We start from the raw sequence: 26,699 nt of genomic DNA, 5'->3' as shown, positions 1-26,699 counted from the left end.
TACTTTGACAATCCCTATGACGAGATGGTGACGTAATTTTTGGATGGCATAGTCAGTTGAGGGTTAGGAATAACATATGCAAAAATCGTTGTGCTACGCCCACTGGATGTACTTGTGGTACTAAACTATACTAGACCCGAAGTAGGTAGCCTATATGGATATTTATTACGTTTTGAGCGCTGTAAAATTGTAAATTTATTACAGTATGAAGAACATGACTATTTTACTTCCATGATTATGTTCCTGTTTGGCTAGAAGCAAGATATTGGTCCCTAGTCAAAAAAGCAAAGTGAAAAAATACTGATATCAGGATATTGTCACAGCTTACATGCTTAAAGTAGCGTAATACTGTAATATGTTTTGAATGAAAATAGGGCCATTTCAACATATGAGAGGTTATATACAATAAGCCTGCAATTTACTTTTTTTCTGAATAAAAGAATCAACTGATCTAATTTTTGGTTATTTCAGTATTTTGCATAAAACCATCAGAGACCAGAGAAAAATAGCAGTTTTTGTGTTTTATAATGTGTAAGATGTTGTTGCATTTTCAGACCATGATATTGCTGTATTAGGACGCATCTATGTTAAACTCATCAATGGACTACACTTCAGAACTTCTGGTTTTACATTGAATGGACAATTTTACTTAATATATATAATAAGCCCATAATATAATCTCACTGTCGAAATACTGTTTTACATATATTTTTGTGAAGAATATTGACATCCCACTATAGAAAGATGTCAGCAGGAATATCCATTATCGAGTTTTTGGCAGAAACCAAAGAAGATTTCAGCTCGCCAACAACTTCAACATTTACTTCCAAAATGTCACTTTGTCGATCCACAATATCAGCTCTTGAAGAGGTATGAAAAAATATTCATCTGATACTAATGGCTTTCTATATGGATCTAAAAGTTTGTAGTATAGCATCTAACATCGCAATAATATCAGTAATATTGTATTGCTCAATATATATAACCTTTCTTATAGAAACACTAGTTTTATAATTTATATTTTTTCATTTTCACTTTTTATCTATTTAATTGATGATATAGATCTGTTTACATGTTGAATCTTGATACTGATTCGAAATAACGTCATGGTCATGTAAACTACACAAATTTTTACAACTGCTGCATTAAAAGCTTTTTGTTGTTTTTAGAGTTTGGACTCTGATCGTTCAGCATTAAAAAAGATGAAGAATGCTGTGAAAGCCATGTACAACTCTGGTTCTGGTAATTTTTGCTTGTCTTCATAAATGCCTTGTAATATCAGTAATTCACTGTAATGAATATTAGGATAAGGATCTTATTTATCCCTGGGAAGAGGAAAGACGATAAGACGGCTTAACCATGTCGTGAACCATCTCGTCCTCTTGTCCGGTTACTGTTCTATGTCGAGAAATGGGTCGAGGAAATTAGGTGCGTTGGCACGATGAGCCCCACCGCTGCGGTGTGGATAATTACCTTTTCTGTATGCTTCTGGTTTGCCTATCTGTATATCAAGTTCTCATACAATAGAAATATACAGATAATAGTTTACCTAGTTAATAATGAATTTTTATTGCAGCACATTCGGCAAATGAAGGTGTATTTATTGAAAATTTGGAACGACTTGGTTCTCAAGCCATGAATATGAAAGAACCAGAACCGGATATTGGATCTGCTTTTCTCAAACTTGCAGTTTTCACAAAAGAACTTACATCACTACTGAAAAATTTGGTAATAATATCATTTTCACTGGATTTGCTATTTAGATTGTTATAGCTGAGATACAATCATTCATTTTATTCTAAACTTGCTGTTATTGTCTGTTCAATGATAGTTTTCTCTGTCCCAGCTCATATGAAATTCTACTCTATTTTGAGCAAAATATTTGACTATATCATTACAATATATATTTATGTATACATGTGTCATTGTGATATATCTTAGATCTGAAGAAATATGTATACTTTCTAAACAAAAGATAAAAGATGTTGCCATTCTCATTTATCATTTGACAACCACTTGATAAATGTTAGCAATCAAGTCAGTTCATTTAATCCCTGATAGTTCAACATATGCATAGACCTTTATACATCTAAATCAGTGGCCGGCAAACTTTATGTACTCGCGGGCCAAATATACCCATTTCCGGCAGTGTGCAGGCCGCACTAATTTCCGCCTGCGAACAATTTGCTACATTAAACTATAAATTATGGCGCACTCGCACCTTCTATTTAGTGCCACAGTGAGATGTGAATGTTGCCCTATTTAATATATATATTATTAAACAATACCTTGTTTTTATTTATCATCAATGTTCATGATGATTTTTTTCTTTGTCATGGCCAAAGCGTTGCAATTGCAGTCAAATTGTAACTTAGGTGCCCCGCAGTTCGTCGCCCAAATGACGATCTGACAAGCGAGTACGAAACTTCTTTTTAGTGTAATGCATTTAAGATAAAGTAGCGCACAGTAATATGTGCTTCCGAACGCGCACATTACACGTTTTGCACTGTCACACAGATGAGCAGTGGCGCAACCCCTGGTCTCGGGGTCAAATTTCGTATTTGCAATGACATGTTTCGTATTGACATTCAACATTAAATCCCCTAATGACTGCGATGCTGACTTGCAAACTGGTTTTGCAATGCGCAAGAAAAAAAAATTTGTCTATGCACGGCCCTCATCGCAAATTTCCCTCCGTTTGCAGACTTTTTTTCATATTTATAATAAAGTCGACTTATAATTACAACAAACATCAAGTAAACGACTACTTCTTACAAAAAGCGCTTTACAGCAGCACTTGTTACCCCGTACATCCGTGTCGAGTCGATAATAAATTTATATTTAAATTTTTGTTTTATGCATTATATGGGCCATTCCAAGCAAAAGTTGAATTCCATCAATTTTTTTTAAAGTGTAGTGAAAGTAATTTTGTTGTATTTTTTATATCAAAAGACATTGGAAAATTTATTGGACTGCATTCCTTTCACCGAAAAAGTTAAAATTTCACCAAGGTTTTTGATGGTTTTTAAAAAATGGCCTAAAATGTAAAAATTTTGGTATAATTGACATATTTTGTGATGATTTGTGACACAAAGTGTTTGCTTGTGTGATACAGGTATTTCCTATGAAATGGACTCACTGAATTTAAGTAAATAAAGTTCAAATGTTTGCAGTGCTGTGGGACATTTCTCCACCCATTTAACGTTTTATTACCAGAATTTTGAGAGATGATAGAGGCCGCTGTTCCGAAGTGGAAAAATATCCTGTAGTGTCACATACAATATGCACATTATTGGCATGGATTTACAGTGTTACATTAGGTGAATTGAGCAACACATAGAGGGGTCCTTCAGCTACTGCACCAGAAAATATTATGAGCTCATGCTGTACTCTCGCAAAAATTTACAGCACAACTGTTAATGCATGGTGGATTTATCGTCCTGTAGTGTCACGCTATATTTTACTATATTTTTTATATCCACTAAGTATGTCTTGGGTGTAACTTTTGCACAATTTTTTCTCTATTCAATGAAGCAACTGATTGGACAATGACACAAAATATGTAGCTGAAAATGTAAAATATATTGCATCTAACAACATGAAAAATTTCAGGAATTGTCCTGAAGTGTCACTTGGAATAGCCCATATATGTAGTTCGGGGGCCACAAAAAATTAGTTCGCGGGTCGCATTTGGCCCGTGGGACGCAGTTTACTGACCCCTGATCTAAATATTTTACTGAATAGTTAATACTTTTATACATCATTACGATAGTTTGTAGAGTGCAAGGTTTCCTTATGCTTTATATCCAGTATTATCAACTAGATATACCATATAATTTTTTTCTGTGGGAGAAAAGTATCGATATAGATGCATGGATGTATTAAAATAATACGAGTGTGCTGCCCATCTGTTCTACAATTAATTTTTCATGTTCACACACTATTATAGACTCATGGATTTTATGAGTTAGAGTTAGATAAAGATTTATACGTGATAAATTTGAATCAGATCACTAAAATCAATACACTCGAATGACTCGATATTGTTAACTGAATCATTGTGAATTAAACAAGAATTCTAAACAATATTTTGATGATTTCTATAAATTTCTAAATAATAACTTTTTGAACTCTTTTGGACCCTCACACTGAGATATTCGAGACATATAAATTAATTTTGATTTTGGATCATGATAACATGTGAACAAATTTTTTTTTATTTTTAATTTGACTCTTGCACTGGCATATTTGCTATGGTTGGCGTTTTACTGTGGTTTACCTTGAACATGCTCTCAGGTGTTAGAGAAATGGCGAGCATTAGGTGACATAGATAGGGACATATGGTAGATTTTTTAAATACTCTGTGATACCCAAATTGATTGGCCGCTGGAATTGTTAAGTGAAGCGCAGTGGATAAATAGATAACAGAGTAAATATACCATTGTGGTTGCATTATTAAACACATGTTATTGGTTTGAGATTGTCACCAATAATTTGGTCAGTGTAATTTCAATACAATTTACTGATAGCATAACCCTTATTTGACATTTTGCAAGCATGCATAGCTCCTGTACTGAATATAGTTGTTCCAATTTCTTTTACAGTTGAACCAACATTAAAACAAATGAGATTATGATTAACCATGTATCTAGAAACATGGCCAGGCTTATCTAATTATGAGTCATACCTATAAACAGAATTATTTCCTTTGTACTAATTAGCTTGAGCTATTTCTGGACTGTTTTCGATTTCTGTATATTTTTACCAGCCCTACAGATAGTATGATTATTTGAAAGTATTTATCAAGTTAAAAATAGAGTATAGCTAAACAACACCGTTGCTATTTTCCCATTTCAGGTCACAAGCATTAACAACATCATAATGTTTCCTTTGGATTCTCTGCTAAAAGGGGATTTGAAAGGAATAAAAGGGGTATGGTTTCAATATATAATGATTTCAGATTCTTTTCCAATAAAAACTATATAGACTATGAAATTGTGAAAATTGGAGACCACTAGTAACTAGATTTCTGGTAATCATGTTAGCATTACAGATTAATCAACTTACCCTCCAATTCAAAAAAGTCATATTTCATGAGTTTTTGATGAGATTTATAATCAATTTCATGTAATACAGTCGGTTTGCGAAATTTTATTAAAAATAATCATTTGGTAAATTTTGAATGTGTGCATGGAGTTTAATAATGTGCAATTCAGCAGATTCTCTCATCAGACAATACAACTTTCAAAATTTTGTAAAGCTTTTTGTATCTGCAAACTTGTATGGAGATTTATTTTTATTTGTCTTTTTCTTTGTTATTGAATTGCAACAGGATATGAAAAGACCATTTGACAAATCATGGAAGGATTATGATACAAAAGTGTAAGTAAGCTTTTAGTGAATGTAATATTTACTGTAGTAAGTTTTTGCTAATTTGTCATTACTGTTTTGGCCGATACAAGGATAGTTTATTTTTTGGCTCCACTTTTCTCAGTCAAAGTATTATGAGAAAACCTCGCCAGCCTTAATAGTAAGTGTTGCATTTGTAGTTAAAATTATGAAATATGTTATTACATTGACTTCAACATGTTTTTAGTTTTCGATATTGGTAATAAGCTTTTATTGGACACGTAGTGGATCTATGGATCGCTTTGTTTTTATGTTCTTGTTCTTTGAGTTACTTCCTGTCGTTGTGAAAAAGTCGCTTTTCTCCTTGATTATTGGACCAATTGCTTTGAAATTTTCAGTGGTTAAAGAAGGTATTTTTCGCTAGAAGGCTTTTACTTATTCCTAAATTTTCTATGAATCCTGTGAGATCTGATGTTTCATCCAAAATTTTTCAATTTTTACTCACAGGAACACTGTTCTTAACTTATTTTAAGTGGTTCTGCGATCAAATATTAGTCTTACAGCTTCATGTACGGTACTGGTAAGTTACCGTACCGCATATAATTTTCGGGAATTGATGATAATTTTGTACTCATACTCTCAATACTCTCTTGTGTTGATATAACAATAATAACATGCTATGACTAACTGTGAAGTTCGACTAACAAGGATGGAATTTTTTCTGTGTAACAAATGTAACGCCGCCTTCACAGTTAGCTTAATGTTTAAAGCCTTCATACCGTCAGCAAAAATATTTCTTGGTATTTGAATAAACATTTCAAAGTAAAAAGTGGGAGTGACACTTTATATATCCTATGTTGAATTTTTTTGACTCATGCTCATTTTAATTAACATAGTGTGGTTGATTAGTCATTGTAAATGTTGCTGAATATATCTTCGCATCTTATTAGAAAATTACAGGATAAAAAACGCAAATGAAAATGAAATTGCATTTCATACGAAAGTCTTAATTGGTCTCATTGATCAAGCTATTGTAAATAAAATGTGCGGTTCGAACATTTTTCATTTATTGATTGAGATAGTTTTACTGTACCGGTCTTGAAACATGAAATCTAAATACTGCTGGCAGTCATACTATATATTCGACTATTATTTTTGAGGTGTTTTTGCTAATATATAACTAAAATCATTGACTATGCAACTGCATACCATACCGTTCATTATAACCCCATCAATAATAATCTTGCTCCTGTATTTTTCATGCAGTAAAACTGTGGAAAGAGAGAAACGCCAACTTGCGAAAGAAGCCGGAATGATTAGGAATGAAATAAGTGGTGGTGAGGTATGTATAGTTTACATTGACGTATGTATTTTGTCTAAATGAAGCTTTAACTTAACCTACGGAATCAAAATGGTTTTTGTTATTTTATACTTGCTTAAGTCTGAAGTTCATTTCAAGTCTGAACATGGTGAGGGCCAGAGATTTTTTAGTGGGGCATAAGAAAGTTTCAATCGTAATAACTTCCATGGGGCATTAGAAGCTGAGTTGGGCGTTCATGAAGCCGTCATGCTCACATGTCAAAAAGAAAGAGTGGGCTCTGTTTACAGTGGTACTTTATTTTACTGAAGTGAGCTTTGGCCACTTGTTTTCAGTACCAATACTAATTAGGACAAACCAAAGGGCTGTAATAAAGTGGGAGTAATGAAGAAAACCTTATATAGATATCGTTATCCTGACGTTGACATTATCACTATGCGTTTTGCATAACATTGCTTTTAAATACTATATTGAAGTGTCAATTTTGATCTAAAATGAAACATTATTTTATTTGTATTTTTATTAGATTGCAGAAGAAATGGAGAAAGAGAGAAGAATGTTTCAATTACAAATGTGCGAGGTATGATACACTAGATAGCCTAATATTTTGGAGAATTTGATTTTATAGACAGAGATTCGCATAGCCTACTTGTTGTTATAAGAACATATTTTTAAGCACGAAAACCTTATCTGAATATACTGTCCTGATAAACGTGTAGTTGTTTGTAATCATGTTCATATTATCTTTCTGTATACTACTTAGTTGAAAATAACTCTTAGAACTTTTTCAGATTGTTTTCAGTTACAATATTTATCGTTTCATTTTTTATTTATATCACTATGGTATCATCATCATATTTTGCAAAATCATTTTCTGCATGTTGTGTTCATCCTTCATCTTTATGTATGAAAAACTGCTACAATAACAACAATTTTGTTTCAGTATTTGATAAAAGCAAATGAAATTAAAACGAAAAAAGGCGTGGATTTATTGCAACATCTCATTGACTACTATCATGCGCAAAACACGTAAGATTCTTTTATATTTCTTCAAATACCAATATTTTGTTCTGTTATCGTTTCATTTGTCTGAAAAAAAATTGATTGGAAAATATATGGTTTATTAGTGTGGAGATGTCCACATTTATATTTTTCTTATATTCTTAACTTTTTTTTTGCATTTTTGCATAAACAATCAAATGAATGGGAAATATTACTTAAAAGCATTAACATTTAAATTCTAAATCTTCAGAGAGCGTCAATTTCAGATTTGATAAAACTGAATATTTAAAATGCCTATTTTGCATATTGTTGTCAAATTCTCAATCTTTATGATCTTGATTTGTAAGTCTGGTAACATTCTAAAAACAATTCAATACTCACCAATATGTCCGGTGTCATTATGTAAAAAATAGCCGAACCCCATGCAACAAAAAACATCAGAGTTGCTCCAAGTAATCCAAATGTAGTAATCCATCGCACACCAGGGTTATCACCAGGTATTAGCACTACTTTGTAGGGAGTATTCATTTCCTTCATTTCTTTTAGTCTATAATAAGCTCAAGCTTAAATGTGTATACTGTTTTATTAGATCTTGTGTGCTTTATATTGGGGCAAAATTCTGTACAACCTTCCCTGTAAAATTATTCCGTATCAAGATCAGTGTGTTTATTTCATATACCAATGTAAAATGCCCACTCCTTCATTTAAAAAAATAAATTTGAAAATGAAAGTGTCGTGCAATCATTTTGAATACATTCTGAATTTTTTTTAAAAATGCAGATGAGGAAGATATTCTATTCGCATAACCAAATATTGTAGATTGGGAATTTTAATATAATGGGACACAGTTGAGATAAACCATTTTTTCGAATGATTTTCCTCCACACAGTGTCATCTGCTGAATGAAGTCTATTTTTTTCTGATCATTATATGTGAAATGTACAAAATGAAAAATTTTCTAATGAAAATATTCTAAATCTAAATGGTTTTTACAATCAAGAACTTGCTGCATTCATTTTCTAGATGCTACAGTGTTGAAAAATTTTTCCATAACTTATTTATGAATTAATCGTCATGATGACTTGACTTGACTAAAATAGGGTTTATATCAGAAAATGGGTATCAATTAAAAAACATATCAAAACAACATAATGAGTTCATTATACTTTTTTAGGGATTATTTTTTAGGAAATTATGCACATTGTGAATTATAATTTACTTTTATGTCCAACCTTTCCTTTTTTCTCTTTACATCATATATTTCCAATCCCTCGTTTGTTATTTCATACAATGATTTTCTGTCTATTTTTCTATATTGTGCCTTTTCTGCCTCTGCAGCATCTCCTACGGAGCAAAGATTTTTTCTTTATTTTTAGGATTCAAATTTTTATTCGGGTAATTTAGTATTATTTTGGCAATAATTTACATAAACTAAATTATGAAATAAGTACATTGGGCTATTAAACAAAATTGCAACATTCACCTGACTCTGAAACCTGAAACCAATTTTTTATTGGAAAATAAAGTTGATAAATGGGTTCAACACATAACGTACTGCCCCACCAAGATCTCTCATATGGTTATCACGCACAACCGATATGAGAATAGTTCCTAGAAGTGTGGACTTTAGCCATTAAGCTGTAAATAACCAGAGTCAGTCATACATCGTCAATCAATTTAACTTTTAGAGATATGTGGAATTTCTAAGGTACATTAAATAGTTTTTGAGTATCCATTTCTATAATAACAAGAAATTAAGTTCCTATTAAATAATAATGAAAAATTATTTTAAAAAAAGTGGAAGGGTATCGAAAAGTTCAAGGCAACTTGTAATGGTCATACCTTTTTCATTGTATGGAGTTGTTTCATCCTTGCTTTCACTGCTTTTTCTTTTTTTGTCTTTTTTGTTGTCATATCCCTGGGAAGGTGAACTATCAGATTGTACTACTGCAGTCTTATATTGATCTGCATCATTCTCATTTTTCTTGTCTTTTCTCTTTTTCTTGTCTTTGTTTTTGTGTTTTTCATGTTTTTCGACTACTTCTTTATTCTTTTCATGTTTTCGATTTTTCCTATGTTTTTTATCAATTTCCTTGTCATCTATCAGATCTTCTTTGTACTTTTCTGATTTCCCATGTTTATTTTGACCATCTTTTTTAGGACTTTCATCGTTTTTCATTTTTTGTTTTTTCTTTTTTGTCCTTTTCTCTTTCTCCTTTTCATTCTCTGTTTCTAATTTATTCATTGTTTGAATTTCAGTACTAATTGGTTTAACTCTTTTTTAGCTATTGGTCCTCTTTCAATGAACGTAATAAAATCTCAATTTTTAATCTGATTTTCAGATTTTTCAGCGAAGGGTGTCGAGTTACAGAACATTTCAAATCATATGCCACTGAACTTTCTGCAAATTTGCATTCTGTGAGTTGGTTTTATATCTCATTGTTGTTTATGATGTCACAATCATTCATATTTTTGGATTCTTCAAGATTTCCAAGTAAACCTAGTGCAACCATTAATTCATTCGGTGAATTTTAATGAAAAATCATTTTAATATTTAACAATAATTCAATGAGATGGTGTAGTTTTAAAATATGTGCAATTAGTAATCACGGCCGAAAGTGATCCATCACAAAAAAGTGCTGATATTTTTTATATTTTATAGTGTTTTTTGAATATATGTCGTGCTATCTTGATTTTATCTCTTCTGAAGCAACTATCAACTTCGAGGGAGTGGTTTAGACATTGCCTTGGTAAACCCATGTGAAGCAAGTTACCACAGTTGCTTAAAATGCAAATTTAATTTTACATACTTTGGTCATGATGTCATATGTATGTATGTATGTAAGGTACCAATGTTGTTGGTAATGGCATCTGCCAATTTCATAATCAGCTGAATTGCCTGTGATCTATTCATACACTTTTATAGAAAAAAAAATAAACTCTGGAAAATGGTACCATAATATGATACTACATGTGAAAATGAATTTAATTGTCTTCTTCCACAGATTCGTCAATCACAAGATGAGGAAAGAAGGCAACTTGTTGAATTACGAAATTTACTCAGAACTTCAGTCGGTGATTCAAATTCTTCCAAATCCTCAGCCAGTGTTTATAATCTTCATCAACTTCAGGTCTGAGTTTGCGATTTGTTATTGATGTGCTTATACACAATATATATCAAATGATTTACAGCTTATTCATTTCATTAAACATAAACAGCAGACCAGGTTCTTTTTTCCTTCAATAAACCTGATTATTTGACTCGCAGGGATTAAAAGAATTTGGTAATGAAAAGGTTGGCTATTTGATGAAGCGCAGTGAAGGATTGCGAAAGGCTTGGCAAAAGCGGAAATGCACAGTTAGTGACGGATATCTCACTATATCTCATAACAATGTGAGTTTTATTCAATAATTTGACTGTTAATATGTAATTTAAAGATTATATTTTTAAATTTATCCCAGGACATAGAAAATAAGCACACTTTGCTAAAGTATAGATAGATATAGTATACTTATGTATATAATATATATATAATTAAAAATGAAGTTGTATTTTCTTTTCCTGCTCAATTTCATATCTATTAATTCAAAAAGTTCTGATTTTGTTACAATTTTGCAGGTTTTGACATATTGAAAATATATATCCTTTTTCGATACGGTGGTACTGTATCTTTCTGAAAATTGTGATACTTGTTTTTAAGGCAAATAAAGCTCCAGTGAAACTCAACCTTCTTACAAGCCAAGTGAAGCCAGTTGCTGAAGACAAGAAAATTTTTGACTTAGTGTCTCGTAAGAAATAGTAAAATTTATGTACCGCAGCCTGGGTATTAACATCTTGCATTCATTTTTTCAAATCTTCGAAACTTCAATGTTTTTTGATTATCCAAAAGACCATAGAAATATTGCTGTATGTATTATTGTGCGCAGAATGTCTATAAACAAGTCATATGAATCATGAAAACAATGGTTGAATGTAGATTCGACACTGTTAATGTCTTTAGAACAATATCTTTTTTTTTACAGAATAGAGGTGGAAAAAATTCCACTTCCTAGCATTGATCATTCGAATACTCAAAATTTAAATATTTTGCTACCGAAAATTTCATTAGTTTCAAATAAGAATTTTATACGGGCTGTATTTCCACTTTGTTCCTCAAAATTTCACATTAGCATCGATATATATTTCAGTCAATATGAATTCGAAACAAACTATTTGATAAAAGTTTATGCATTTTGTAATTAGGCCTTATTTGAATACTGTTTTATTATCGGTGATAACACGCATAATGTATTTCAGATAATCGAACATACAGATTTATGGCTGACGATGAATCAGAATCAATTGCGTAAGTGTCAATCTTTTTTTTTCAAAAAGGTGTTAATATTACAACTGAATATTCCAAGACTTTAGGATATCCAATTTGTGTCATGAATATGACATCCAGTAGTTGGCAGTTATAAAGGTGCCTAATAATATGAGACTACTATAATAGTAGCAAACCAATAAAGCAATACTTGTATATATCTCTATTCTCTACTCTTTTACTGAAGATATCATCAAATTCGTATCAGGTAGAGAATTCTGTAATTTTATCATGACTGAATGTAAGTTAGATTTGATATGGTAAAATTGAAAACAGATTTCTTTTTATGCCACATCAAAGTATTTTGGTTGGTTTAAGCAAATAACAGTATTCATGATAGTGTTCTGGACAATACTGGATATCTAATTTCAAACGCTCACTTGCAATCTTAGATGGGTTTCAGTCATAAGCAACAGTAAAGAAGATGCTTTGAATCGTGTATTTGGTGAAGAAGGAAGCAGTAAGCAGCAAAACTCTGGATTACGTGAATTAACAAAATCAATTTTAGATGAAGTGAAGCATTTGACAGGAAACGATAGATGTTGTGATTGTGGAGCTGCAGGTATTTATTTTAAATTATCGTGCAAGCTGAAATAAAGCTGTAAGACAAGTAATCAATTCCTCAATATATGAACATGAGTGTGGCACCTACCCCATATACATATCATTGAGAACTTACTTTATGAAACATCAGGCACAAATTTATGAAATCCCAAATATTTGGATGAAACAGTTGTCTTACTTGTAGACTAGTGATAATTTCAAAACAGAATAACAGTCGTCCAGCAGACACCTGATCTTTAATAACAAATATAAATATTGAAGAGATTGCAGAAGCATTTTCAAAGACAGTATTTCACCAAAGCTAATTTAAGTCTGCGCTGTGTTTCATATGATCCAGATTTAGATCAGATACATTCTAATATTATAGCATCTGTAGCTCTGTGAATGTTAAACTTTTCAACATCTTGATTAAAATGTTTATATAACAATTTAAACTTTTCTTAAAATTTATGGTAAAGACAACAATGCAAAATGATTTGAATTTTAACATTATTTGCAGAACCAACCTGGTTGTCAACAAATCTTGGCGTTTTAACTTGTATCGAATGTAGTGGAATTCATAGAGATATGGGAGTCCATATATCAAGAATCCAATCTATTACGTTAGATGAATTGGGAACTTCTGAACTACTGGTGAGTTGGAATAATAGTGTTCAAAGTAATGCAGCATAGTACTTTGTACATTGCTTGTACATTATTTTAAACAAATCAGTGTGTGTGGGATTAGAAAAGGGTATTGGTTGAACAGCATAACCTACGATCTACTAAGACAGGGGTGTGCAAACTGCGGCCCGCTGGACAAATGCGGCCCACAAGGAAATTGTGTGCAGCCCACGGAGAAGTGCCAATTTTGAATGGTGTGCCTGCAAAACAAGTTTTTAGTTTAGTTAATCTAGTATATGCGAGCAATTTTAATCTCTTTGCGTCGCAAAGCCTATACCAGTACCTGAGTTTCTCACTGAATTCGTTTAATAAAGTCGGTGTGTCAGTTTTCTTCAGAGAAATTTACCCAGTTACTTACAGTTATCTGGCTCTCCTGTAAAAAATTGCACACCCTTGTACTAAGATTTCTAGGTCCATGTTTGGCTGTTAACTTTAGGATATTTGAATGAGATATTGATAATTATGAACCCAATATATTATAACATGCTCTACATTTTGATATGTAAAATGTTATATCATTCATGATAATAAGAGTCGAATTCTACTGAAAATGAAGTAATTTTGACCAATTCGAATTGTTAAAAAATATTGTATAATTTGAAGTTTTGATTTAATCACTCTTTATTAATAATATTTGCTTATTTCATATTATCGAGTTTAAAAGATGTTTCCCATTTTAAATTTTCAAACATCCCTAATTCTGTATTGTCATGTCTTGACAGAGCATAACTTAAATATTTAGATTATATTTTAGGTTGTGCTTGAATAATCAATAGTAACTCAATTTTCCTCTTCTCCCTTATTCACGATATATATATATATATGTGTGTATTTGCTTCTGAAGTGTGTTATATATTTGCCATGCTTGGACATGGTTTGATTATGTTGAGATTTAAACTGAATAAGGCTAAAAAAGTAACTGAAAAATTGGAAATGTTACCCCACCTTCATCTAGATGGATATATCGTTCTATAATTATAATGATGTTTTATCCTCATCTGTTTCAATTCTCACTATCCCTGATTTTAATACTGAATTTCAGGTTGCTAGAGCTGTTGGAAATGCAAGTTTTAATGAAATCATGGAGAGCCAATTAGATCTCAGAGACAAGCCTACACAAGAAAGTGACATGTAATTATCTCTTTAATTTTATTCGCCCTAATTTTAGCATTTCCCTCACTTCTGAATAACTAATCACTTTTGTTTAATTATTCCCACCCTGCTGTTATTATTTAATGTGTTATGTGTTATGCACTAACATCACATTTCTTCCATTTGCTTGCCTCCATTTTCTTGAGCTGATGAAATTCAGACATGACCATCTTTCCTGTGTTTTTAACAGTTTTCTTCACTAGTAACCCCTAGCAAATTCCTTGCTTGATAAGCTGCTACATAAATAACATTATTCTCATTTTGAATCTTCTTTCTAAGAAGTTACTGAAATAAGCTCGTTCAATTTTTTGATAGTGATTATGTAGCCTATGTAGTATCACCCATAACACAGATTGATAACTGAAAGTTCAAATGGATATGATCAGGGAAACAACTGTGACTTGTGAATTCTACATAAAATATCCCTATCTTACTCGAATCAATTATTTATTTTTGAGTCGAAGCAATATTTTAAAAGTATAATTCAAGATGAAGCAAATTAATGTAATGATCAATACAATATTACCATATTTGAACACGGTACTGAAAAATTGTTCCAACTATTTTGGAATTTCCCTCTTTTCACAAATACTTATTCAATATGTTATCACATCCAGGGAAACAAGAAAATCTTTCATTCGTGACAAATATGAAATTCATCGTTATGCTATGCATACATGCATGGATGATCCCGATAGACTTCTAGAAGATTTAATGCAAGCAATTATATCAAAAGATATCTGTGCATTATTACAAGTTTTTGCTGAAGGAGTTGATTTAAGTTCACCACTGCCTGGTTATGTGAGTACATGATGCATTGATGCTTCTCGCATGATTTTTTATTTTCTTATCAGTATTAGGTTATATGCAAAATCATGAGATAATTATATTTTTTTTATATATAACTATGATAATTAACATAACCAAAATGGTTATGGTGCTACCAGTGAGTCGCAGTGAAAGCGATATGTCCAGCAATCTTCTTGCTTGTAAAATTTCCCATAAGATTCAAATCAAACCCTGTTTTTACCCCGGGAACTCAAACAGGGTAATCAGCATCCAGCAGACATGTTTTTACAAAGTCAATATTGTCATTATATGCTAATCCAATCAAGCCATCTTGCTAGATTGACTTGTTAAATTGAGTTCATTATTGGCAATAAAATAAGCAAAACTTTTATATTTTCTTTTTCTAATATTTTTCAGAGCAACGGTGAAACTGCATTGCATTTGGCTATAAAACAAGAAGACAGATCAAGTCTTTTTATTGTTGATTTTTTGGTTCAAAATTCTAGTGCAAGTCTAGATCGTCAGACAATATCTGACGGCAACACACCATTACATTTGTGTGCCGAATATAACAAATCCGAATGTATGAAGCTACTTTTGCGAACAAGAGCAAGAACTGACTTGAGTAAGTTTTTCTTTGGAATGGCACATTGACTCTCATGATTGATCTTTACTGCGTGCTTCCTGCACTGGGGTGTTGTTTTGTTAATTACTACATAGGAAACATCACATGTAGCATTATGCTGGTTAAATGTCAAAATTTTTAAGAAGAGTATTCCAAAATATCAAACTATTTGTGTATGCAATGCCTACACTCAACTTCACTTCAACTGTTTTATTACACATTAGCAACTGAGGTCAGCAGCAATTTTAACAGATTTGCCGATGCCAATTTGTCATAAAAACTCTTTAAATCAAAACATGCTTCGGTATTGGAAATTGAATACTACTCATTACTCTGCATAAAATGAAGGATTCACAAACCACATAAATTTTATCACGGACGAATGTTAGACGGTAAAGTATTCTTTGTTTTTTCTTTTCAGAGAACACTGCCGGTGAAAAACCAGTTGATACTGCCCGTAGAACAAGAAACTCCTCATGTGAAGAAATATTAACACAAGCTGCTTCTGGAAAATTTCACCCAATTGTTCATGTAGATGTGGATTGGAATTTCTCATTTGTGGTATGTGCTAATTTGGATTATATTTAGTATGAGTTATTTTATTGTAAGAATGTAAAAAAATCACTTGTAATCATAGTGTGACGAAGAGCCATCAGGTGTATTCTAAAAGTTTGGAAAGTGCCAGTTTAGTATGTTTAAACAATTCTTACGGTTCGGTTACCCTCCATAAATGCGTATATTGCCTCTAGAGCTGCCCTGCCGAAAGTGCGTCCTGATGTTATAAAGTTATAAAATTGTGTTGAAGTGTGTAAATGTTATTAAAAAATAGATGCAGGTCATCGAGAAGTTGGTATTTTGTTGCTTTGTATCTTGTTTCAAAGGACAATACAGGGCTGAATATGTAGTTTCTGAAATAAAATATTTTTTTACAAATTATGAATTAATCTGTGGCTCTCAAAAGAATTGTAATGGATAAACTTTAAGCACCCGTGTTCCGCCGCATGTTCACTTTTTCACTTTCACCATGGACTTGCAACCTTGCTTTGCGCAAAAGTACAAACATTTTAAGTTTAAATGTTGTATTTCTCAGGAGGAAGACGATGAATTTGACTTTGTTGCTGACAACAGTGATGATGAACTAGATGGCCAGACAGGTCAAGAAAAATCGGCAACGTTGGGTCCTCATTATAACAGTCCTTTTAAATCTGGTCCTGGTTCTCATGCTCGACCTGTTAGCGCATTAAATCCCATCATGCCAATGGTTAGTTGGATTTTTCATTTTTCAATTGATTTTTCAGGATTCTTCGAAGTATTCAGTAAATATGAGGCCTGAAAATATCAGAGTTTTGTTATCAAACGGCCTATGGTCATCCTTTACTTATTAATTGATTTAGATGATGATATGGTTTGTGGATTTGGTCAATGTTTCAATTTTTCAGAATTCGTTGAATTTGAATGATTCCAATTAAAAAAAACTTTGCGGGTTTGATAGACCAATCACCAATTCAAATTATCTTTGATTTTTCAATCTCAGATTATCGAAAGTTACCAATTTTGCTTAAAAAAATTCTAACAAATCAGGACTTCTAGTTTGTCTAATTTCATAGTAATTTTTCAAGAAAATCTGATTTATTTGATATTAGATAAGCCTCCCTCATTTATTTGTCAATTCTCTATTGATTTCCTCATTTAACTTTTCACAATGATTTTCAATTCAGGGTTCAATGAGCACACCTGAAAACAGTGTAAAACATAGACAAACTTTCAGAGATCGTCAAAAACCTATTGTTCCGAGTTCGATACACAGTCCAAGTGCTCCACAACCACCCCCTCGACTGGATAAAGTTATGCATCCTAGTTCATCAGTACAGAACATTTCAAGATCAAGAAGTAGAACTGTAGCACCAACTGCAAGTCTACAAGAACATAAACGAACAAGCTCAGACTCGAGATCTAATTTTTCGAATGTTTTGCCATCTAGCAATCAACAGAATCAAAAACAACATCCTGGGATTACTAATGCATTAGGTATGAAAATATTGCTATATCTACATAGAGGTAAGGTAACTATTAATTACATACATAATACATAATTGTCATCTACAAAACAACAAATTCTGTGTGCAATCCAAGAGTATTATAACTCATTTGTTACATGAAAACATGGACAAAAGTTTAGATTACTATCTTTATATTGAAAACCACTGCATGAGCTTTCTCAATTCTTATAGTAAATAAACATTTTCTAATGTCAATGTTATAAAGGAGAAAGGTTGGCTGATTGTAGAACATAAATGCCACTGTATGAGCAGACCATAGCAAAAAGAACAAGAGTACTTAGTGGGAATGTTTAATCTTTTATCTTGTCCAAAGTCTTAAGAAATTTGATTTTTGAATGTGAAAATAAAAGTCAACATGTTATATCTTCTGTTAACAGAATCAATTTTACAAAACAGAGGACCTCCGGGCAGAGGCGGTCCTCCACCACTGCCACCCCACAATCCAACTCATAACAACCTTAATAGGAACAAGCAACCCCAGATTGCCCCAAAACCAGAACCTAGAAGGTTAGTATCGGTCTAATTAGTAGGAGAAATTGTAGGCACCCGAAGATTTTCTGTGATTCTGTGTTTCATCCAGAGCTATACAGTCAGAATCAGCATATTTTTATTGATATCTGAGCCAGAACTGTATTTTCAACCTCCGGGAGCTGGAATTAGAATTGAAAATCTTGAATTAGTCGGACTGGAGGAATTGAAGACAAAATTGTCAGTAGAATCTCAAAATGCTTTCAAAATGGATTTCATACAGCATATGCCAAAGTTTTATCAAAATTTGGATAGCTGGAATTTGAATCAAACTTTTCCTTTTATCTGTCCAGCCGAAGTCAAAATCAAAATTTTGTGAACCTGCAGTCAGGTGTAAATTATTTTCGACTCTATAGCCCTGGTTAGATCTATGGATACTTCTTGATTGAGGAGATTTCTAACCCATTCCTGTTTATTGATATAGTTTACTATTACAATATAATCATATATTATATAATTAAAAATATCAGGATTACATTGTCCAATCAGATATTTTTGCAGATGGTTATGTTTTAATTTTTTTAATATGTCATGATCTTGATATTTTTGCACTTTTGTCGATTTTAGAGACTCGATGGACAATGAATCGAGCGGCAAAACAGGTAATCTAATTTATTTTCTAATCTGTGCTGGAATTATTCTGGGGTGCTTATGCTGTAATGCAGGGGGCACCAAACTTTTTTGACCGCGGGCCGGGTATGACTCAAACTGTTATGAAACGGGCCGGACAAATATATTTGTCAGTACAATACAATAAATTCACAAATCTCAAACTAACATGCACAACTCCAGCGTTTATTTGCGACGATCTTTCGGCGGTGTCAAGACCGTTGCCAGAATAAAATCCTGAAATAATCTCAATATTCCATAGATGTGACGCAGATCGAAAGATTAGTGATTGATATGTGTTCTTTTTTATATTTATTGCAGTTTTTATCAAAAAAGTAGTACAATCCTTATGGAAAAAATTGGCCTGGGGTGGTACTAAAATACCGTTATCTCTGTTATTTATTGACCGTTTTTTTTTATAAACTTGGTATTGTTTTCTTATTTTCACTCAGATCTATCCAATGGCGCAGTTTTTATATAAATCGGATAAACTTTTTTTGTAACATACCCACATGAATATCTGCATTTATGCAGTATAGAATAGGGTTGCCATACCGTCCGGAAAATTCTGGACATGCCCGGAATTTAAGGTTAAATTTTGCGTCCGGGAAGAATTTAAAAATGTCCGGAATCCAGAATTTTACTGCTCCTGCAATCTTACTATGCACACTGCTAATACAGAACATTGTTATTTCGTACCGCGCGCATATTTTTACTACGAAGTCATGAAAATAGTTATGCACCGTCCGGAATTTTGCTTTTTCAAATATGGTGACCCTAGTATAGAAGTTAGTCTGAGTTGTGAAATTGGAGCAGTACGCGAGGGATGACAGTACTGTTAGCGCAAAATGCACATTCGAAGTTCTTTTTAGCACAAGAAACGTAAGCAGTTTCGTCGAAAGCACGCGCCACGAGTAAACGAGTGCATCTTTCGCAGAAAGCGTTGCGTACCGGTATGAAATTTTGGCCTATCACAGCTATTTCTAGACTAATTTTTCATTACTACTACAAGTACAACATTAAAACTACAGCTTCTCATGAGGCAAATGATGATTGACTTGTTTGATTCATACAAAAGTGTCTGAGCGGATGCGAAAAGACCTATTATTACGTCACTTTTCTGCATCTTGCTGATTGGCCAATGTTACGAAATAAACAAGAAAGACGAGGCTCAGGAAAATTTCCCTTGGAAAAAAATTTCGCCATTTTTGCGTGTTATTGCGGGCCGGATAAAATGACGCCGCGGGCCGTAGTTTGGTGACCCCTGCTGTAATGTAATGAATCTAGGCGAAATGGTAATTTTTATTTCCATCTCCTGTTTTACTAAAAGCTTCTTAGTGACATTAAATTAATATTTGATTTCGACATCTCTTTATATGTTTTGTGATATTTCTGGGAATGTGTTAATATTTTGAGAGGTGCAAATACTCCAATGCCTTAGTTGTGTCATAATGATCCACCAAGAATAATTTATTTTCCTGCTCAATCTTTACCTACTAAGCGTATCTTAAACGAAATTTGGTAAGAAGTTTTAGCCTAAAATTCCTTGTTACACTCAAGCAAAATCTATTTGTCTAAGCATGTGTTTCAAATTGTTGTAATCCAACAACAGATATTAGTAACACATACTTTGTCAAATTATTTCTTCAACAAACCTCAATTTGCATGAATGTATTTGAAATTATATTTCAAATGCATCTTTATTAATATTAACACATTAATTCAAATTTAAAACAATTCCTTTCTAAGTCGAACATTCCAAATCCAACAATTCCATTATTTTCATCAATTTGTCCTTTTTTAGAACATAATATTCCTGATTAATGTTAATGCTACTAATATAATGAAACATTTAAGTTCAAGGAACATCACAAAACTAATTAATTGCAATACCTTAAATTTTCTTGGCAATGATAAATAGCTTGAATAGTTGTTGACTTTTTTGTTTCAGTAATTTGTTTATTGGTAGATATTATGCAATATTGAAATGAAAAGCTATTGCTGCAATGCTGCCGTTTTGTATCAATATTTTTTGATGCGATTATGATGTTAATTTGTGTCAGCAGTTCTAATTTACTTCTACATTTGTTAACTTGCTATAAAAAACTGCAATATGCTTTTAATTTTATAAACAAACAAACCTATATTCAAATGAATATTTCATTTTGTGAAATGAAAACTTGGGATGATTGAAAAAGATTGTGTTTCTGAAATATAAATGATGAATTGTATATCAGAGGGCCCAGGAATGGAAAACAATTGCAATGCTCAAATATGTGGACACTAAATGTTAATAAATCAAAAGATTTGTAATGAATACCATATGGATATTTTCCTGTGTTTTGATCGGGCCTGTAATTCTCTGAGAATATTAGGAAAAAATAAAAGCAATAGCCTACTATCGTCTTTTCCCGTTTTCAAGTACTGAATATTGGAACATAAGTCTGTGAGAAAAGTGATTTTTCAACAACGACATTTTACAAAATCAGTATCCACAATTTGAGTATTTCAAAATTGTGCTTATTTCGTGAACATATTAACCACTTTTACAGAGTAAAGATTCGAAAGTGATTTATAAAAAATCCATTACTCCCTTTGTGTGTCTAACTATTAACGTAAAATTTGTTTTATTTTTGTTCGCCGGTGCTTGAGCAATCAGCACGTTTTGATACTTGCAGTAGTAACCATAAGTTAATTTTTTGTGCAGCGAAAAAGTACTTGATTAAGAAATATAGTATGCTGAAATCTAGGAGAAAACCACGATCGTCATCTGATATTGGTAAAATTATGATCATGGTTTCAAAGCCAGTCAATCCTCATGCCATGGATTTTGTCATTTTTTGTTGACATGCATCCAATTTTTGTTCGATCATCAAATTATTATTTTAAGATAAATGGATTCTTACAAAATGCTTTTATTTACATCATGTTTCTAAATTGATTTTTAAGTATAAGAGTTTGTCAACATCATATTTAGTTTTGAATGGTATGTAAACGTTACAAAGTTTTGAAAGTGTACAATATTTTGTTGGATGTGCTTGTTAGAAAAATTTTCTAAAGCAAATATTAATGGTGTTGGCGATGGGTTATACTGGTTACTGATATTGGTAAATGGTAATATATTGGTGATATATTAGAGTTTCTGTAATTAAGTAATTAATTAAGATGTGGCCTTAGTAATGTTGCACTTTACCAGAGACGCAGATAGTCATAACGTTCTTTATAATTTTGTCGATACTAATGCCTTATGTTTGGTATTCTTGAAAATTTCTCGAATCTGTTGTCATGATATGATTTATTTTTTGTTTTGCTCGTTCAATGTCCTTCACTGAAAAATGTAATTCAAGAAAACAGGTTCTATGTTGTCGCATGGTTATTTTTTTATTGCCTCATCATGATATTAATTCATGTTATTTTATTCGTTCAAATTTTTTTGCATGTCATTATTCATTTTTCATGATAAAATTTCTACATATTTTGGCATAACACAGCTCCATTCTATTTTGTTTTTTATTATAATTGACAAAGGAAATTATTGGTTATACAAGTCACAAACAATTATAGAAAGGAAAAACAGATAACCAAGTAGTAAATAATTTAAGCACCATTTCATTTAGCGAATTCAAATTCTCTGTTCTCATGTGATAACCACAGAACAAAACAAGAGGCCACATTTGGTTTTATATTCTATAGGATGAATGGCCAAGAATTGTGGTTTTATATATTTATATTACAAGGAAAAAGATGCAAATTTTCTGAATGTGAGAAAAATAAAAAAAAATGCGAAATAATTTAATTGCACACTTTGACTTTGAATATCAAAAGCGCACTTATTTTGCATCATGGTGCTGGTTTGACAGTTGGCATTGGTTAAGCGTCCCTGGTAATTATAATGTGATTTGATTTGCTAAGTTTCTTGATTTGAATATTTGTTTTAACTAATGCTTGTATGTTTTGTTATTAAAGTGGTGAATAAATTTTCAAGTCAACCAATTACACCGCATCCTATCGTTCCTCCTGCAATACCTGATAAAGCATCTGCCTTATCTAAGGATTCTCCTCCACTACCAAGGTGAATATAAATCTAGTATATTGTTGGAATCAATCAAATCAATACTGGCTTATTGTATTGGAAGGTATTTAGAAACATGAATTGGAGGATTATAGGTAAAATGATCAAGCATGTTGATTACCACGCTCGTATGCTTCCATCATGCCACCTTGTCTGTTTTCATCATAATTTCCAAATATTTTAGATCTTCGGGTTCCAGTAGTTCCAGACCTAGAAAAGTTCGTGCTATTTATGATTGTGAAGCAGATAATGTTGATGAGCTTACTTTTGTTGAAGATGAAATAATAGTTGTGACAGGTGTGGAAGATCCAGAGTGGTGGGTAAGTGCACAACAACTATCATCACTTTGATGGTCACTAAAGCAAAATTATAATTGCTGATTGATGTAAATGTTTTTCTACCACTCTCATGCAATACGCTTACTCCACCTAAAACTACTTTACTCAAAAATAATTTGAGCAGAAAATTGCTTTATGTAAAAAAAGTGGGCTTCTGCCTTTGCAATTTAGACTGTAATCGACCTAGTGTGGATAAATAAAGCAACAATAATGTTCTGGAATTACGGTAAGTTCAAATCAATATCGCCCTAGAACCAAAATAAAAAAAATACAGCCTGACAAAATAGTACTTTCTTTTCAGGTTGGCCACATCGAACATCAACCTCACAGAGCTGGCGTATTTCCTGTCAGTTTCGTACATTTCTTGCCAGATTAATAGATTCCTCAATGAAGCTGCACGCTCTCATATTATTAAGTCATATTTTGCTGAAGCCCTGTACTCAAACCTGAAGCTCAAATCATTTATCTATATAAGTAGCTTCTCCATCTCTTCAGAAAAGTACAGAATATACACTGCTCAATATGAGCATTGGGTGTTTTATAGCAGCCTCCGAAGAAAAGCATAAGTTAGATTTAAATGCAGTTGGGTCTACATGTCTATTAGAATATGTTGTTGGTACCCTGACAACAATATTACTAGGATTCTTCTGTCATTTTGTAGCTTGTCTCGTTATTATAGATAAGATATTCTTTTATCTAGGTCTTTCGAGAGGGTTTTATAATATATTTTTCTATGTGGTTTTTGTTAAACATATCATGATTGATGGATATTGCATTTACCAAGATTCCAACATTCAGAAATTTGTGGTAAATTTTGCAAATTACACTAGTTCAAATACACAGAGTTAATTCAATATTTTCTGTTCATTTTTACCTGCATTCCATGACAGGCTGCCATTTCTTATGTAGTTTGCTCAGGGGAAAATGTTACCGGTAGTACCAAATCAGAGTGCTCATATTCGTTGTTATGATATCCATGGCCACAATCACTCATCATCTTGATTTTAGGGGTTGCCTGTAACTGGATTTCATTATCTTTTATTTGCAATTACTGTAGTAAAAAAAGCTAAAATCCTCATTCTGCTTGTTCCGGATTCCCTGAACATCATCACATCAAGCTTCTGTATTTGAGTATATCCCGAGTAAAACTTAGTTTTTAGGTATCATCTGTTGATTGAAATTCACTAAATGAATTCTCTTTCAACAAGCTTTAATATCAGCTTGAAAGTGGCAGTATTTCACGTTAGTGCATATTTATTTTATGAAATAGTTATGAAATGAAAGTTTTTTGTGGTGATATGGATTTTTATGGAGTATGTTAAAACAATGACACAAAGCTGAAATTTTTGAACAAGCGATGTATTATTTGGAATTATTGACATATGACGGGCTGACTTAGAATAGACTGACAATAATAATCTTCCTGCATTATCAAATTCAATCTTCATAAACTTTAATAATATTCTTCATTCAATTAACATGGCCTGATTTGTTAGATATCTAAAACTATTTCTCATATATTTTTATCAGATATAATGTTAGGTTTCAGTCTTTCCTGGCTATTACATGTAGTTGAATATTTCATTCTAAGCTACTAAGAATAAGGGAGTTAGCACCTTTGGTAAAGATAATGCTTTCACGCCATTGGATGGCAAAATCTTTGCATGTTCTGTATGTATTTAACACATAATAATAATTATCATACTCTTAACTCACATAGGAAATAATAAATTTGTTATGGTATTGTTGCCCTCAGTAGGAATGATTATGTGGTGACATATCTATAACCATGTGTATTGTGTTGTTTTCCGACTAACACATTTCAAATTGTATTTGTGCTACAACCTTGTGTATATAAATATATATATCAAACATTACTATTAGTGACATGAATTTATATACTTTAATAATCAGAGAACAAAGTGCTATATTTTAATTTCATAGCAGCATTCTGTGCAATGAACATGTTCAATTAGCTCAACCGATGATGTAAGATCTGAAATATTTATTGGTTGTATTGTTCTGATTGTAAATGAATATGAACAATCAGTGAACCTTCTTTTCTAGACTTGTGTTGTATCTATGCTGTACTGTATACCCATTTTCCTACCTATTATAACGTTCACAATTTACAGATTAATCAGAAACTGCCATTGCATTAATGTTGTCTCAATTGTTTCGTTGGCAATTTATATAGATGAGAGATGCTCAAATTTTAATATGTTAGCTATCCTCATACAAAACCTCACCAGTATTTTTAGCTTCAGTTAAGAAGGTTCTGTAAAATATTATGTGAAATCTGAATCTTATTTGTTCAGTAATTGTAGACCAATGTTCATCAGTGAATGGGAATATGCAGAATATACTGAAATATAACAACAGTAATTAAATACTTTGATTTATTTTGCATCTTTCTGGTTTATGATTGGTTGACATAATGCAAACAGTGGGAGTCGATCCCCAATTGCAATGGGTGGTTGTAAGTAAAATCAGAAGACATTTTAACTTTTATTTGAGCTTGAATTGTGATCGTAAAATATCTCTTGTGAAATTTTGTTTTATCTGTTTTGTGATGTTATATTTTTACCAATGCTTCCTCTATTACAACATGCTAACTAAGAAGACATGGAAATCTTATATGTTGTTCATTTTTGTGATTTTAACGGGAGAAAGATGTCATGGTTTGCAGTTTACAAAAGAGTTTTGGTGAATATGAACCAACGGACGATTCCGTATTTTAAGATTATAACATTGTGCTCGCAGTAAATGGTACAAAGCAGTTAATTAAACAAGTTTCTTGTTTTAGATGTTGAATATGTATATTGAGGGACAACATTTTTTCAAGAGACAAGAGTTTTCGCCATGTTTTTTTATCAGTTTTAGTTGCCATATCCATTTACCGTACTTATTCGATTTCGCTGCATTTTGACCTTTGTGACACGCGATAGTGAAAGTTTCCCGAAAAACTTCGACTTAAATTTATGCTTCGTATGCTCAATGACCCAACCATGATCTAACAATGGAAGTTCTGAAAGCCTCCCAGACACTTTGTTTACTTGGATCTTTTGCGGAAAACAGCCTCGCCACCTCTCAAAACAAATAGAAACTATCTAGTTACAATTTTTATTCATTGATGGAATTCAGCGATGTCAGGGTTAGCCAACGCACAATTGCTTAAAACGTGGGGAAGCAATTTGCAGCAATACTTAGAACGGGTGGAGATGTTTTTCTCAAATCTCGCATTAGCGGCGGGTGCTTTCTGCAAA

General features: G+C 32.2%; 2 protein-coding genes across 3 annotated transcripts; one reads left to right on the top strand and one right to left on the bottom strand.

Annotated features, from left to right (window-relative positions):
* Window positions 1–491: 491 nt before the first annotated feature.
* LOC120332088 (arf-GAP with SH3 domain, ANK repeat and PH domain-containing protein 2-like) lies at window positions 492–26,070 on the top strand. 2 transcript variants are annotated; one of them, XM_039399293.2, is made up of 27 exons: window positions 492–870; window positions 1,170–1,242; window positions 1,577–1,728; window positions 4,858–4,932; window positions 5,333–5,382; window positions 6,616–6,691; window positions 7,194–7,247; window positions 7,611–7,696; window positions 10,012–10,087; window positions 10,675–10,800; window positions 10,938–11,063; window positions 11,371–11,458; window positions 11,967–12,015; window positions 12,426–12,595; window positions 13,097–13,230; window positions 14,303–14,391; window positions 15,030–15,213; window positions 15,619–15,826; window positions 16,248–16,387; window positions 16,917–17,087; window positions 17,545–17,854; window positions 18,264–18,393; window positions 18,982–19,016; window positions 21,731–21,802; window positions 22,990–23,095; window positions 23,280–23,415; window positions 23,735–26,070. In XM_039399293.2, the coding sequence occupies exons 1-27, from the start codon at window positions 745–747 to the stop codon at window positions 23,807–23,809; spliced, it is 3,117 nt and encodes a 1,038-aa protein (XP_039255227.1). In that variant the 5' UTR covers window positions 492–744; the 3' UTR covers window positions 23,810–26,070. The 2 variants fall into 2 exon arrangements, with proteins under 2 accessions (XP_039255227.1, XP_039255228.1); XM_039399294.2 differs by lacking the exon at window positions 21,731–21,802 and having other exon boundaries at window positions 494–870.
* On the bottom strand, window positions 7,633–10,026 carry LOC120332089 (uncharacterized). The gene is made up of 4 exons (XM_039399295.2): window positions 9,512–10,026; window positions 8,902–9,013; window positions 8,051–8,216; window positions 7,633–7,756 (listed from the first exon to the last, which is right to left on the bottom strand). The coding sequence occupies exons 1-4, from the start codon at window positions 9,912–9,914 to the stop codon at window positions 7,718–7,720; spliced, it is 720 nt and encodes a 239-aa protein (XP_039255229.1). The 5' UTR covers window positions 9,915–10,026; the 3' UTR covers window positions 7,633–7,717.
* Window positions 26,071–26,699: the final 629 nt, after the last annotated feature.

The sequence above is a fragment of the Styela clava genome, chromosome 6, assembly GCF_964204865.1.
Source record: "Styela clava chromosome 6, kaStyClav1.hap1.2, whole genome shotgun sequence".
NCBI classification, from domain to species: domain Eukaryota; kingdom Metazoa; phylum Chordata; class Ascidiacea; order Stolidobranchia; family Styelidae; genus Styela; species Styela clava.
This window is presented reverse-complemented; position numbering and strand designations above follow the sequence as displayed.